Raw genomic sequence first — 13,707 nt, forward strand, 5'->3', positions numbered from 1 at the left:
TTTTTAGCTTATATATGTCAATATAGTAATCATATACAATTCATAAGAGTTTTTTAATAAACTATTAAAAATTGAGGCAAGGGGATTCAAACTATTTACTAAATTTTTTTTGCATGCATGCATGCATGTGTATGTAAGCATAGTTATAAATTGTATTTACCTAAGCACTAACCTCCAATTCATTAATGAAGTAAATTAATTTTAGTCATATTGCCAAAATATTCATAAATGATTGTGCAGTCATTTTATTTTTCATTGATACAAAGCACACATTCTCTGAACTGTAACTAGAATATGTCAAAATATTTTTTATTTTAATTAAAGCTTTGCTATAATCTTCATATAGAAGAAGAACAAAGTAAACATATTTGCTCTATTAAGTTGTTATGAACATTTCAGAAATAATGAGTTAGACTCATATCAGTATGGTTAGATTGAGAAACATAAGCTATTTATTCCCAAGATTTACAAAGAAACTTCTGTTAGGGGCATAAATATCTCAATTTCTACATGCCAACATCAACAGCTTCCCTCAATTCCACACTATCTAAGACACTATATTTCTTGTAAGTTGTTGAATAGGTTGTATATCTTGGAATTGTATATAGTATAAAGATGTATTATACACTTTCTGCATCATTTGTCATATCTTAAAACATTCACAATTTCTATGTAATTTTGACCACCTGGGCTTTTAAAAAGTTTCTTGAACATAAAATACTGGGATTTAAGGATTCAATAAGATGTTACAGTCAATTGTAAGGCTTGGAAAGTGGGATTTATTTTTTAGGCCAAATATCTGTCTGGTATTTATAATGATAAAATTTATTATTAGTTAGCAAAAGTGAATCAGATAAAGCAATTTGCTACTGAAGCTTTTACTAGTTCACGTAAAAGGAAAAGTTTCCTTAATCTCGTCAGCCTGACATAAATATTTAATAGTTGAATATTGAATCACCAAAATTTTTATTCTTGTATAAATGCATACGTTTATTTAGAACATAAATAAGAGCACATTAAAAATTAGTCTTCAGCCTGTTTTCCAAATTTAATGATACACTATGAAAATTAGTCTACATTTCTTCTGTGAAGATTATATGTTCCAAATTATTGTTTTAGCTTCAATTAAAATAAAAGTTAAAACATGACAATTATTTTAACAGTCCAGACTTTGGAAACATTTTAAATATTAAGCTATGAACACAAGTTTTTGAGAATTCTAGGCACTGAACCTTGCAGTATATATACATATTGATCATTATAAAAGGTTGAGGTACACACAAGATTTGAAGATTCTAAGAACATAAAAGTGTCTAGTCTGCTTAGAGACCTTTTGTGACGTTGATATTTACTCTATATATTATAGGTATGAAATTGATTCTTGGCTAGTTTGTTTGTACAACTTTCATAGAAGATTCCAATTTATTCACAATGCTTTATCTTTATAAATTGTCTTTTCACTATGAGACTATGATGTTAACTTATTTGGACTTTAAAAGAAACTTGATTTCTCATGAATATTTGTAATTGCCAATTTTATTTAAATGGATTTGTTAACCTTGTCACATTTAAACAACCACTTGTTAATTCACTAATTTTTTAATAATCAAATTGTATAAACTATTCATATTCCATCGAAGTTTAAAGAAAAAAATAATATTTTCTTCTCTTTTATCAGAAAGTCCATAAAAATAAATCTGCATTCTATTCCCTTGTGTGGGTGTAACATACTTTATTCAACTATTCAATTTTTGATGGACATTTATATTTATTCAAGTAAGTGAAAAATTTATAAAATCTTGAAAATATTACTTGTACAAAATAGGTAATGTGTATTTGTTGATGAACAACAACAACAAAAATCTAATCTAGATTTTTCTCTGGCCTTGAGTAGGGATTGAGTACTTTTATTAAATTCTATATCCCAAGGTCTTCAACTCACAGCATATATATGTAGCTCACTAAGTTTTGTTGAATGGTGAGGTTGTATTTTGAAGAAAAGACAGAGAGGAAAAGCCTGAATTAAGGTTATAGATGAGGATTTTTTTTTCTAGAGTGTCCTCGAGTTGGGTATATGGCTGGACTTCCAGACATTAACTGCAGATTCAGAGTGCCACAATAATCAGGACTTCATAAATGAACATGTCAATAAAACCAAATCATAGAAAAAGAAGCACTTACCTGGACAAAGAACATAGCTATGTGGTGGAATTCTCCACGGCCCCCTTGCTTAACAGGAACTGTCATAAAGAATTTGCTGCCATCTCTTGAAAACACCGGCTCCTCATTCTAAAATACAAAAGTGATATAACAATCTCAGAATGACATATGAAATTTGTATTACCAACTATTGCTAATTCATGCAGAGATTAGACCAATTATTTATTTAGAATTAGTTTAGGAAATGGACAAATTAATTTTAAAAAGTATATGATCATATTTTTTAAAGTGAACTGAATGCATTATATATATTTAAGTGATGGGAAAGATTGGGAAGTTCCTTAGATACTGGATGAAAATATTTTACAATTAAACTACAGCTTTTAAATTGGTTCAAGAAAAAAGCTAATTTTTCCATAAGATATGATAATTTTTAGCAATTTATATTTTAAAAATAAGGAAAATACGAGCATCTTCACCAGTTTATCAAAATAACTTGTTTTTAATATAGGAAATTTGATAACACAACATTTAATATATTTTTTCTAAAATCTTTCACTCAGGAACTCTACTTACTTGCAAATAGATTTCTAATGATTTACAGATTAATTTATTAAAAATATGAAAATCAAAAGGCCACAAAATTGTACAGAGTTTATTAAAAAACCTTTAATTCATATTTTCCATCCTCACTTCTCACCCTTTCACAAACACACAAACACAAATGCCCAGTTTATGATTTTTTAAAATTAAACTCTAGTGGCATGTTAAATCAATAGAACTATTTTTGATATTTAAATGATGGAAACTAGACATATAGATTACTTTCTCTTGTTTCAGGGGAAACATTAAGAAAATGGATTTACCTGAAAAAATATTGAATTCTTTTTTGTTGGATTATTGAGAGTGATTACACATATGGTATAATGAAAGTCTTTGATATGGTTTCTTCTCTAGACCTTTAAATTGGTTGCAAACCCTTGTAGATGATTTGGACCTCGACTATTTCTGATCTCATCTTCTTCCATTTTTCTACTTCTTCATTATGTATTTCAGGGCCTTTGCACTATTTATCCCCCTAGTTTGGTTCTTTCTCTTATTATTTGAATTATTGCTGTATTTCACCTTGTCAGTGAGGTGTTTCCTGATTACCCTATATAAAGGGTGATCAAGGAAGCCAGATGATCCAACTCTATGTGAATCTATAATTCTCTTTCACTTACCTTTCATTTTTCCCCATAATCCCTAACAACATGGAATATATTATATTTTGTGTTTGTACACATTTTATGTATATGAATGTATGTGTGTATGTGTGGATTTAGGGACATAGGTAGGTAGTTTCCTATAGAATATAAGCACCAGAGACAGCATACCTCAACATAATATAGGCTATATATGAAAAACTTACAACCAACATCATACTCAGGGGCCAAAAACTAAAAGTTTTCCCACTAAGATCAGGAACAAGACAAGGATGTTCACTTTCACCACTTTTATTCAACTTAGTATTGGAAGTCCTAGCCAGAGAAAGCAGGCAAGAAAAAGAAATAAAAGCCATCCAAATTGGAAAGGAGGAAGCAAAGCTGTCAGTGTTTGCAGATGACAGAATAATGTACATAGAAAACCCCGTACACTCCACCAAAAAACTACTTGACCTAATAAGTGAATTTGGCAAAACAGTGGGATATGAAGTCAATATTCAGAAATCAAAGGCATTTTTGTACACCAAAACTGAAATATCAGAAACAGAAATCAGGAAAAAAGTACCTAGGAATAAACTTTACCAAGGAGGTAGAAGACCTGTACTCAGAAAACTACACAACACTGAAGGAAGAAATTAAGGAAGACACAAACAAATAGAAGCCTATACCTTGTTCTTGGCTTGGAAGGATTAATATCTTAAAAATGTCCATACTACCCAAAGCAATTTATAGAGTCAATGCAATTCCTATTAAAGTTCCAATGGCACAATTCACAGCTATAGAACAAACACTTCAAAAATTTATATGGAATCATAAATGGCCCTGAATAGCTGCAGCAATTATGAGAAAGAAGAACAAAGTAGGAGGGATCACAATATCTGATATCAAACTGTACTACAAGGCCACTGTAATCAAAACAGCCTGGTACTGGCATAAGAACAGACACATGGACCAATGGAACAGAATAGAGAGCCCAGAAATAAACCCAAGTCTCTATGGACAATTAATATTCGGCAAAGGGGGGCAGCAGCAGAAAATGAAGTAAAAATAGCCTCTTCAACAAATGGTGTTGGGACATCTAGACAGCTACATGCAAAAAAAAAAAAAAAAAAAAAGAAACTCGACCACCAGATTACATCATACATAAAAATAAACTCAAGGTGAATAAAAGACTTAAATATAAGTTGTGACACCATAAAATTCCTAGAGGAGAACATAGGCAGGAAAATATCAGATGTTCCATGCAGCAATATTTTCACTGGTATGTCCCCTTAAGTAAGGGACATAAAGGAAAGAATAAACAAATGGAACCTCATCAAAATAAAAAGCTTCTGCACAGCTAAAAAAAAAAGTGAGCAAAATGAAAAGAGAACCAATCGTATGGGAAAATGTATTTTCAAATGATACCCCCGACAAGGGTTTGATCTCCAAAATATATAAAGAACTCACACAACTCTACTCTAGGAAGACAAACAACCTGATTAAAAATATGATAAAAGGACTTGAACATGCACTTCTCCAAGGGGGACATACAGAGGGCCTAGAGACATATGAAAAGATGCTCAGTATCACTATCCATGAGAGAGATGCAAATTAAAACCACAATGAGATACCACTTTACACCAGTCAGAATGACCATCATAAACAAATCAACAAACAAGTGGTAGCAAGGTTGTGGAGAAAAGGAACCCTAGTACACCGTTGTTGGGAATGCAAACTGATGCAGCCACTGTGGAAAACAGTATGGAATTACCTCAGAAAACTAAAAATGGAACTGCTTTTCGACCCAGAAATTCCACTGCTGGGATTATACCCTACAGATTCTGAAACACCAATTCAAAGAACCTATGCACCCCAATGTTCATAGCAGCACAGTTTACAATAGCTAAGTGCTGGAAGCAATTTAAGTGCTAATCAGTAAATGAGTGGATTAAAAAACTGTGGTACATTTACACAATATAATACTATCCAGCAGAAGGAATGAAGGAGATCCTACCCTTCACAACAGCATGGATAAAACTTGAGAGCATTTTGTTAAGTGACCTAAGCCCAGCATGAAACACAAATACTATATGATCTCACCTATAAGTGGAAACTAATCAACTAAATAAACAAGCAAACAAAATATAACCAGAGTCACTGAAGTAAAGAAGAAACTGACAGTAACCAGAGGGGAGGGAGGAGGAGAATAATGGGGAAAGAAGGGGAAGGGTCATCAAGGACATGTATATAGGGCCCATGGGCAAAGACACAGGGGAGAAGGATTGAGATGAGAAGTGGTGATGGGTGGGGAGGGGGAAGTGGTTGTGGGAAAATGGAGACAGCTGTACTTGAAAAACACCAGTAACAACAAAAAGAATGTAAGCATTATGATGCAGGATCCTTGAATTCTTCATTGCTGTATCTCCAGAACCTGGGACAGTGACTATCATAAATTGTACTTAATAATAATTATTTATTGAATGGATAAGTAAATCTATTTTAATGATATTGAGTCTGATTCTAGCTTTATTAGTAAGAACATCCATTGATAGAAATATAAGAATAATATTTTACTTATCAAGTTCATGAACATTCATTAAATTATACAATGATATATGTAAATAATTTTAAACTGTGAAGTAATATACAATTTAAGGATTGGAATATTGTATTACTGGGAATATAATAATACTGAAAAGATATGTGATTGTAAAAATCACATCTTTCAACTCTGAGAGAATGAATAATTCTTATATTCCATCTTTTTCTCCTAGGATATTTCTCTCTTTGACTTTGTACATGGTGTTTCTTGTGTTTGGAACAACTTCTCATCATTCTTCCTTCTTCTTCCTTCCTCCTCCCTCCTTCTCCTTTTCCTTCTCCTTCTTCTCCTTCTCCTCCCCCTTCTTTCCCTTCTTTTTCTGCTAAATCTTATTTATTTGCTTAAATGCATAAAACAAAAAACATTTTCAAATTTCCCTACTTAAAGAGTCTCTCCTAGTTAAGAAATCTCTTCTCAGAGATTCAAAAAAGGCCCCTGTATTCATTTCTTCATGGCTTGCAATGCATTCTATTACATGCTTGACTTCTTTCACTAGACAAATAACAATTAAGTTTGCAATTTTGATTTTTTAGTTATATTGCCTAGGACACAGTAGGTGTACACCCATAAATGAATAGATAAATGCACATATACAATAGACATAAATATTTGTTATACAAATAATTCAGTCACATTTAGTCCAACCTATTAGTCCTCCCTTAACACTCTCCATTTGCGTTCTACTACAAAAACAATTTTTTTAAATGTTATGGATACGTCTGAGTATTCTCCTTTTTACTGAGTTCTCCAAACCTGGTGCCTTATCAACAGATCAGTAAAAGAACAGATAGGGACTATAATCTTAAATTCATAGTCGGATTTAAAAACCTTCAGCATGAGTCAATATCTGGCTATAAATGTATTACTCTCAGCAGAACCCTTTCCTAAAATCAAATAAAAGAAGTGGACCCAATAATACACTTTCCATTCCCATGAACTTAAGCAAGTCAGTATTTATGACATACTGGGTAATGAATTGGAGATAACAAATCTTAGTCCTGACCAAATTGGTAGTAAACTGATTATCCCAACTCTAAGTCTCTTGAAATTTGGGCAAACATGCCCACTTCTCTCTGTTCTTCCTCCTGTCCAGAAAGTAAGCATATGTTGATTATAGTAAATATCTAAAAAAATTTGTCTTAGAAATTTGCTTCATCTCATAACTACTACCATTTTCATATTTTAGATTCCTTCAGATTCTAAGTATTTCATGACATTTTCTTAGAGCACCTGGAGAAGAAGTCAACTGTGACAAACTGCCACTTGCATTTTTTTTTACTAAATAATTGATAACTGGTTTCTTTGCTTAAAATGGTTCTATTAAACATTCATAAGTTTGGTATTTAAATTGTAGATAAAATAATGCCAAAAGACCATACATTGTATGTTAGCCTATAATGAATGTCACTGGCTATAAAAATGATAACAAAATAGATTTAATAAGGCAGGATAATTCAGAATACATCAATATCCATATATTATATTTTTCACTGTTTTTATATTCAGTATTTAAATTAATTTTTAAGAGTCCATTCCTGGCCACAAAAATCAAGTTTTTTCTCCAATTTCATTTTGCACATGACTAAGATTAAATAATTCATATTAATATAGATAGATGATATATAGATAATATATATGTATGCCTATGTGCCTATTATTCAAATGAGCAAAAGTTTAGACTATTTACAGTCCTCCTTACATATTTTCTTTATTCAGCAAATATTTATGGAGCTTTTCTTCAACCAGACTCTATATTAAGCATTTAGTTTACAATAGAGAACAGGAATGAGTATCCTTCCTGTCTTTGCAAATTCAGTTAAAAAAAAAAGAAGAAAATCACAGAAATAATTGTATAAGTATTATACAAAAATTACACTTGACTTTAAAATAACTTGTATTACGGGACTTTATTTAGCGTGGCTGGAGAAGGTGACTTCTTAAGTAGGTGATTTCAGGTAAGGTTTGCAATGAGCAGCCTTCACATACGAAAGTAGTCGAGGGACTCCTTTTTAGAGGAAAGGGTTCATACAATGGCCTTGTGGAAATGAGAGCTAATGTGCCTAGAATGAAGAAAACATTGAAAGAGTGGTATGGCACAAGCTGAAAATGCTTTCAATTTAATTCCTTGTAGACCCATTAAGAATGTTGGTCTCTATATGCAGAACAAAAGGATATAAAAAACTGTTTTAGTTGTAAGAGTGAAGCATGAGATTGATATGGGTAGTGAGCAAATAAATACTCCAAAAAGTTCACTCAGTTAGCCTGTAGTATGAACAATTTGAAGGTTCTGTAGGGGTTGAGGGTGCATAAGTGAAGGAGGTTCTGCATTACCTGTGGTTTGATCCTGGACAATGCTTATGAACTGTAAAATGACATGAGAAAGGGTTCAAAAATAACTACTAGGTTTATGATTTTAATAGCTGGATGTATAATTCTGTCTTCAACTCCTATGATAAGAAGACATAAAACTGACTAGAAAAGAGATGTGTTTGGTGTGGAACTATGGAGTGTACAATTACTTTTATAGATTTAGAAGGAAATGCCAAGAATGAATATGGATGTTTTAAAAGTCAGAGAAGTGAGATGCCTGAGGCTATACATTCAGAGGTCTCAGTATATTTGTGGTCAATGAAACCATAGATATGTATGATAAGTAGGGAAAGAATATAAAAGATGACTACAAAGAAAAAAAATCAAAACCAAAACAAACACTTGTCTTCACAAAAAGTAGTGGAGTTATTAATAAAATTTGTACAAGCATATATGAATAATCTACTTGTGTTTTCTTCGGAAATGTCCAATATGAGACCATGTTGTAGAGACATTTGGTTGTTTTCCATTGTGATCATTTGGATTCCATACTCATTGTGTCACATGGCTAGCACTGACACTGGGATCTAGGATGTACCTAACAAATGAAGTGTTCATCTGAATAATCTTTACAACAATAATTTATTGGACAATCTAAAGAATGTTGATTATTTCTAGTTTCAATGGATTGCAACTTTTTCTGTCATCTGCACAAACATTTATTTACATGAATCACACTGAAAATGGATCATTGTTATTCTATGAACTATATTCTATAAAAAACAGAAGCAATTTTTTTCATAAAGATGTCATAGAAAGGGCAAGTTATAAATATTTTCATAGAGAAGACTCAGTTAAACATGCAAAGGAACAGGTACACATGACCCATGGTCATGGACAATAGGGTGGAGATTGTGGGAGCAGGGGGTGGGTGGGGCAGGGGAGAGCAGTGGGGGAATAGTGAGACAACTGCAATAGAACAACAATAAAAAATGGGGAAAATGGGGAAAAAATAAAGTAAATAGTTTTCGATCTCAAAAAAACATGCAAATCCTTTCATATTACTAAAATAACTTTTGAAAGTTATCACATAACAAATGGCTAAAAAGGATGAACACAGTGGCCAAAATGTGAAATAAAGAAACAACCTATACTATACCTGTTTGGAGAGCCATGTATCTGATGTCATCTCATATTTCTGAAACAAAACAATTGACTTCATGAAGCATCTAAAGGCCAAAATAAACACACATCAATTTAACAATTGTTACAGTGTTATTCTCTAGTATTTTCCCCTTTCCTCAACTGGTGAAATACCACCAGAGATGCCATTGCAATTGTTGATTTAAACAAAAATGAATGATTATAAAATTGGGATTAAATAACAATTTAATTATAAAGTCTTTTTTGTGTGTGTGAACTATTCAGAATTCCCAGTAGTATATCACTAGGATAAAAGATCATTTTCCAGTTCTGTTTTCTTACCTCAAACTGTTTTCAATCACTAGACACTTTCTCTTTTCACTTTTACTTATCAACAGGAAAAGAAAATTATTAAGTCTTTCAAAAGAACTGGGCTAACAGCTTGGAATAAAATTAAAAGGTGGACATTGTTTCAACATTCAATCCACTCCAACATAGTCATTAGCATTTGAAATGACAAAATGTTAAGTTCTTTTAAAATAATCTTGAAAAGACCAAAACCAAAATATGTTTCAAAAAGCAAAATTAGCCTAATTTAATCTTGAGTTAAATACGTGTAGATAAAAACTTCAGTAACACTGTTTATATGTAATAATTTAGGAAACATCTTATAGTTTTCTGGAAAAATATTCCGAAGAAAAATTTCATTCATAAAGTTTCAACTCAAAGCATTTCTCCCTGTCAATTTTTTTTATTTGTAAAACAGAGACACAAAACATGTCAATTTCCATTGCTCATTATTATTACTGTTTTATTAGAATTCATGAGATTCCAAAATTTCACATATAATTACTTGTCTTATTATTTCATTTATAATGCAAAGGAAAATATTTTAACTCCATAAAGGGATTTAAATATAATTGAATACCAATAAGGTATCAAATCATATCAAACCTATCAAATAATATGATAGGTTTCCTATGTTTATTTTTATTGAAGCATTTTAATATATCTTTGCAGTTACCTGTATAGATTTTCCTTCTATAGAAGAGATGATATGCAAGTTCTAGAAAAAGTGAATTCCAATGTTTTACATTTATTTTTACCTTATTTTGTAATTATTTTATCTTTTAAAAATTCGAAACATATACAAAAATCATGACAACCATAATAATCTCCCATGGACCCATCACCTAGCTTCAAAAATTATCAAAAATCCACCATTTTTTATTTTGTTGACTCTCGAACACTTTATCAATGAACTACCTAAAAGCAAGACTCATATATATTATTTTACCTGTAAATTTATTGCCATATATTTCTAATATGTATCTTTAAATAGCCACATTTATCACATTTAACAAAATTAACACATATCTAATAATAAAGCCTGTTATCCAAACTATGTCAGTTTTTCTTGCTCTCAAAAATTCTCTTTTTTGTACTTTATTTTACTTTTAAATTATAGATGACATACAATATTATATTAGTTTCAGATGTCATCAGATGCCCAGTTATTAGAAATTTTATAATTTACTAATTGATCATCTTGGCTAATCTCACACCCATCTGACACCTTACATATTCCCTATGCTGTATTTTACATCCTCGTAACTATTCTGCAACAACCAATTTGTACTTCTTAATTTCTTGACTTTTTTTGCCCATCCTCCAAAACCCTCTCATCTGGCAATTGTCATAATGCTTCCTATATTTATGAGTGTGTTTTTGTGTTCTGCTTTTTCATTTACTTTGTACTTCAGATTCAATTGTTGATAGATATGTATTTGTTGTCATTTTATTTTATATATTTTTTCTTTTTCTTCTTAAAGAAGACCCTTTAACATTTCATGTAATATTGGTTTAGTGGTGAACTCCTTTAGTTATTACTTGTCTGGGAAGCTCTTTTAATTTTAAATGATACGTCCTTTAATTCTAAATGATAGCATGCTGAGTAGAGTAACCTTGGTTGTAGGTCCTTGCTTTACATCACTTTGAATATTTCTTGCCAATCCCTTCTGGCCTGAAATGTTTCTTTTGAGAAATCAGCAGACTCTCTGTCTTTTTTAAATAGTATATATATACTATATATATATATGTATATATATATATATACATATATATATAGTATAAATATATATATATGTTTTTATTTGACTTCTTTCTTTATTTTTTATTGTTATACTAGTACAGTTGTCTCCATTTAAAAAAAAATCAGCAGACTTTTTTATGGGCACTCCCTTGCACTTAACTGCTTTTCTTTTGCTGCTTTCAGGAATCTCTCTTTGTCTTTAACCTTTGGAATTTTAATTATGATGCATATCAGGGTGGCCTCTTTGGGTTCATCTTGTCTGGGACTCTCTGTGCTTCCTAGACTTGTATGACTATTTCCTTCACCAGTTTAAGGAAGTTTTCTGTTATTATTTTTTCACATGTGTTTTCTATTCATTGCTTTCTGACTTCTCCTTCCAGCACTCCCACGATGCAAATGTTATCAAAGAAGCTCCTAACAGTATTCTCATGTTTTTGGATTCTTTTTCATTTTGCTTTTCTGCTTAGGTGTGTTCTGCTTCTTTATCTTCCAAATCTCAAGTTTGATCCTCTGCTTCATTTATGTAATATATTCTTCATTTCAGTTAATGTGTTCTTCATTTCTGACTAGTTCTTTTTTTTTATGTTTTTTAGTTTCACTTTTCTGTTTCTTATTTTTTATTGAAGTTCCCATTTTGTTTATCTGCTCTTTCCCTGAGTTCATTGGGCACTCTTATAACTACTGTTTTGAACTCTGGATCTAGTAGTTTGCTTGTCTCCATTTTTCTGGAGTTTTGTGTTCTTTCATTTGGGACATGTTTCTTTCTCCTGATTTTGTCTGCCTCCCTGTGTTTGTTTTTCTTTATTAGGTGGAGCTGCTATATCTCCCAGGCTTGGTACAATGGCCTCACGTAACAGGTATCCTGTAGGATCTAGTAACACAGCATCCCTGTTCAACTGAGGTGGGCCTTCCAGGTGTAACACCCATATCCATGTGGGCTTTATACACATTTTTGTTGTAGTTGAGCTTGGATTGTTGTTAGCACATCAGTGGAAGAGATTTATCCCCAACCAATCAGCTACAAAGACTGGTTGTGATCATCATGGAAGATCAGCTGTGCTGGGGCCCACCCCACAGAACAGGACATGCTTCAGTGGGGCTCTGGCACCTACTATTTGGCAGCAGACAATGGTGCTTTGTCTGGTGTTTGTCCCTTGAGTGTGTCCCATATGGAGATGGTCAAATTGTGTTCCAGCATGTTTTGAACCTGTCCACTTGTTGCACTTGGCTGGGGACCTCCTGGGAAGTGCATACAAAGGTCAGCCACAACCTGGGTTCTGCTTGGTGCTACCTACTATGAGCTACAAAGTGATATGCAGATAGCTTCTCTTTGTGCTGGGCTTGCAGTTGCCCAGGAGAGGCCAACTTCTGAACCAGGTCCAGCTACCACTAGTGCTGGGCCTGGGGCCACTTAGTGAGAGATACAGGGAATGAAGAGGACAGATGCTGCTTATTTGAGAGATTTTAGGAAAGCCTAAAGCATGAGACAAGATGAATCCTTTATATGGAAAAGACATTGGAAACAGCTTCGGTAGCCCTGCATGTTGGGTGGGGCAGTGTCTCGGGCAATCACCAGGGTAAGCAAACCAGTGTGAGTCAGGTTGGTGAAGATTCATATAGGGGGCCCACTCACTGTAAGGGGACAGCTCAGAATAGGAAAAATGGGATCTGCCAGCACTTTTGTCAGAGAGAACTCTGTCCTCAACAGTTCTCTTCTTAATATCGGACCATTCAGATCCTCCCCATATGTGTCTGTAGTTTAGACTTTTTTCTGACATGGTTGTAGGAGCATGTGAATACTGCATTAACCTATGCTGCCATCTTGACAGAAGTGTTGCTATATTAAATGTCAGTAGCCATTCCTTGAAGGCTTCTTCTCACTTGGTTTGAGGCTTCGTTAAAAAATTCACATACAACTGACATTATCATCCTCTTTGTCTTGACTGCAGCTTTTGCCACCCCCATGCCTGCAGCTCTACTTCCAGCATACTTTCCACTTCCTGGCCCCCGCATTCCAATTTTTAAATGACTTATTAATCAGCTACATAAGAAAGCCTCCAGAACACTTTAACAAATGAATGGTTAAGTCCTAATCACTCTAAGCTATCAAGGTAAAAAAGGATGATTGAAATAAATTTTCTAATAAATACAAGCTAAATTTAAAGAGCATTGGTCAATCCAAATAGTGAATAGCTGATTCACATACCTCATTT

General features: G+C 32.7%; 1 protein-coding gene across 4 annotated transcripts in view; it reads right to left on the reverse strand.

Annotated features, from left to right (window-relative positions):
- DPP10 (dipeptidyl peptidase like 10) overlaps positions 1 to 13,707 on the reverse strand; it is a 715,100-nt gene that overhangs the window by 71,885 nt on the left and 629,508 nt on the right. For all 4 annotated transcript variants that reach the window (XM_028510436.2, XM_028510435.2, XM_036023642.1 and 1 more), the window contains 2 exons: positions 9,419 to 9,457; positions 2,182 to 2,289 (listed from right to left, as the gene is read on the reverse strand). In XM_028510436.2, the coding sequence (XP_028366237.1) occupies positions 2,182 to 2,289; positions 9,419 to 9,457 (147 nt within the window). The remainder of the gene's footprint in view (positions 1 to 2,181; positions 2,290 to 9,418; positions 9,458 to 13,707) is intronic.

Source organism: Phyllostomus discolor, chromosome 4 (genome assembly GCF_004126475.2).
Source record: "Phyllostomus discolor isolate MPI-MPIP mPhyDis1 chromosome 4, mPhyDis1.pri.v3, whole genome shotgun sequence".
NCBI classification, from domain to species: Eukaryota; Metazoa; Chordata; class Mammalia; order Chiroptera; family Phyllostomidae; genus Phyllostomus; species Phyllostomus discolor.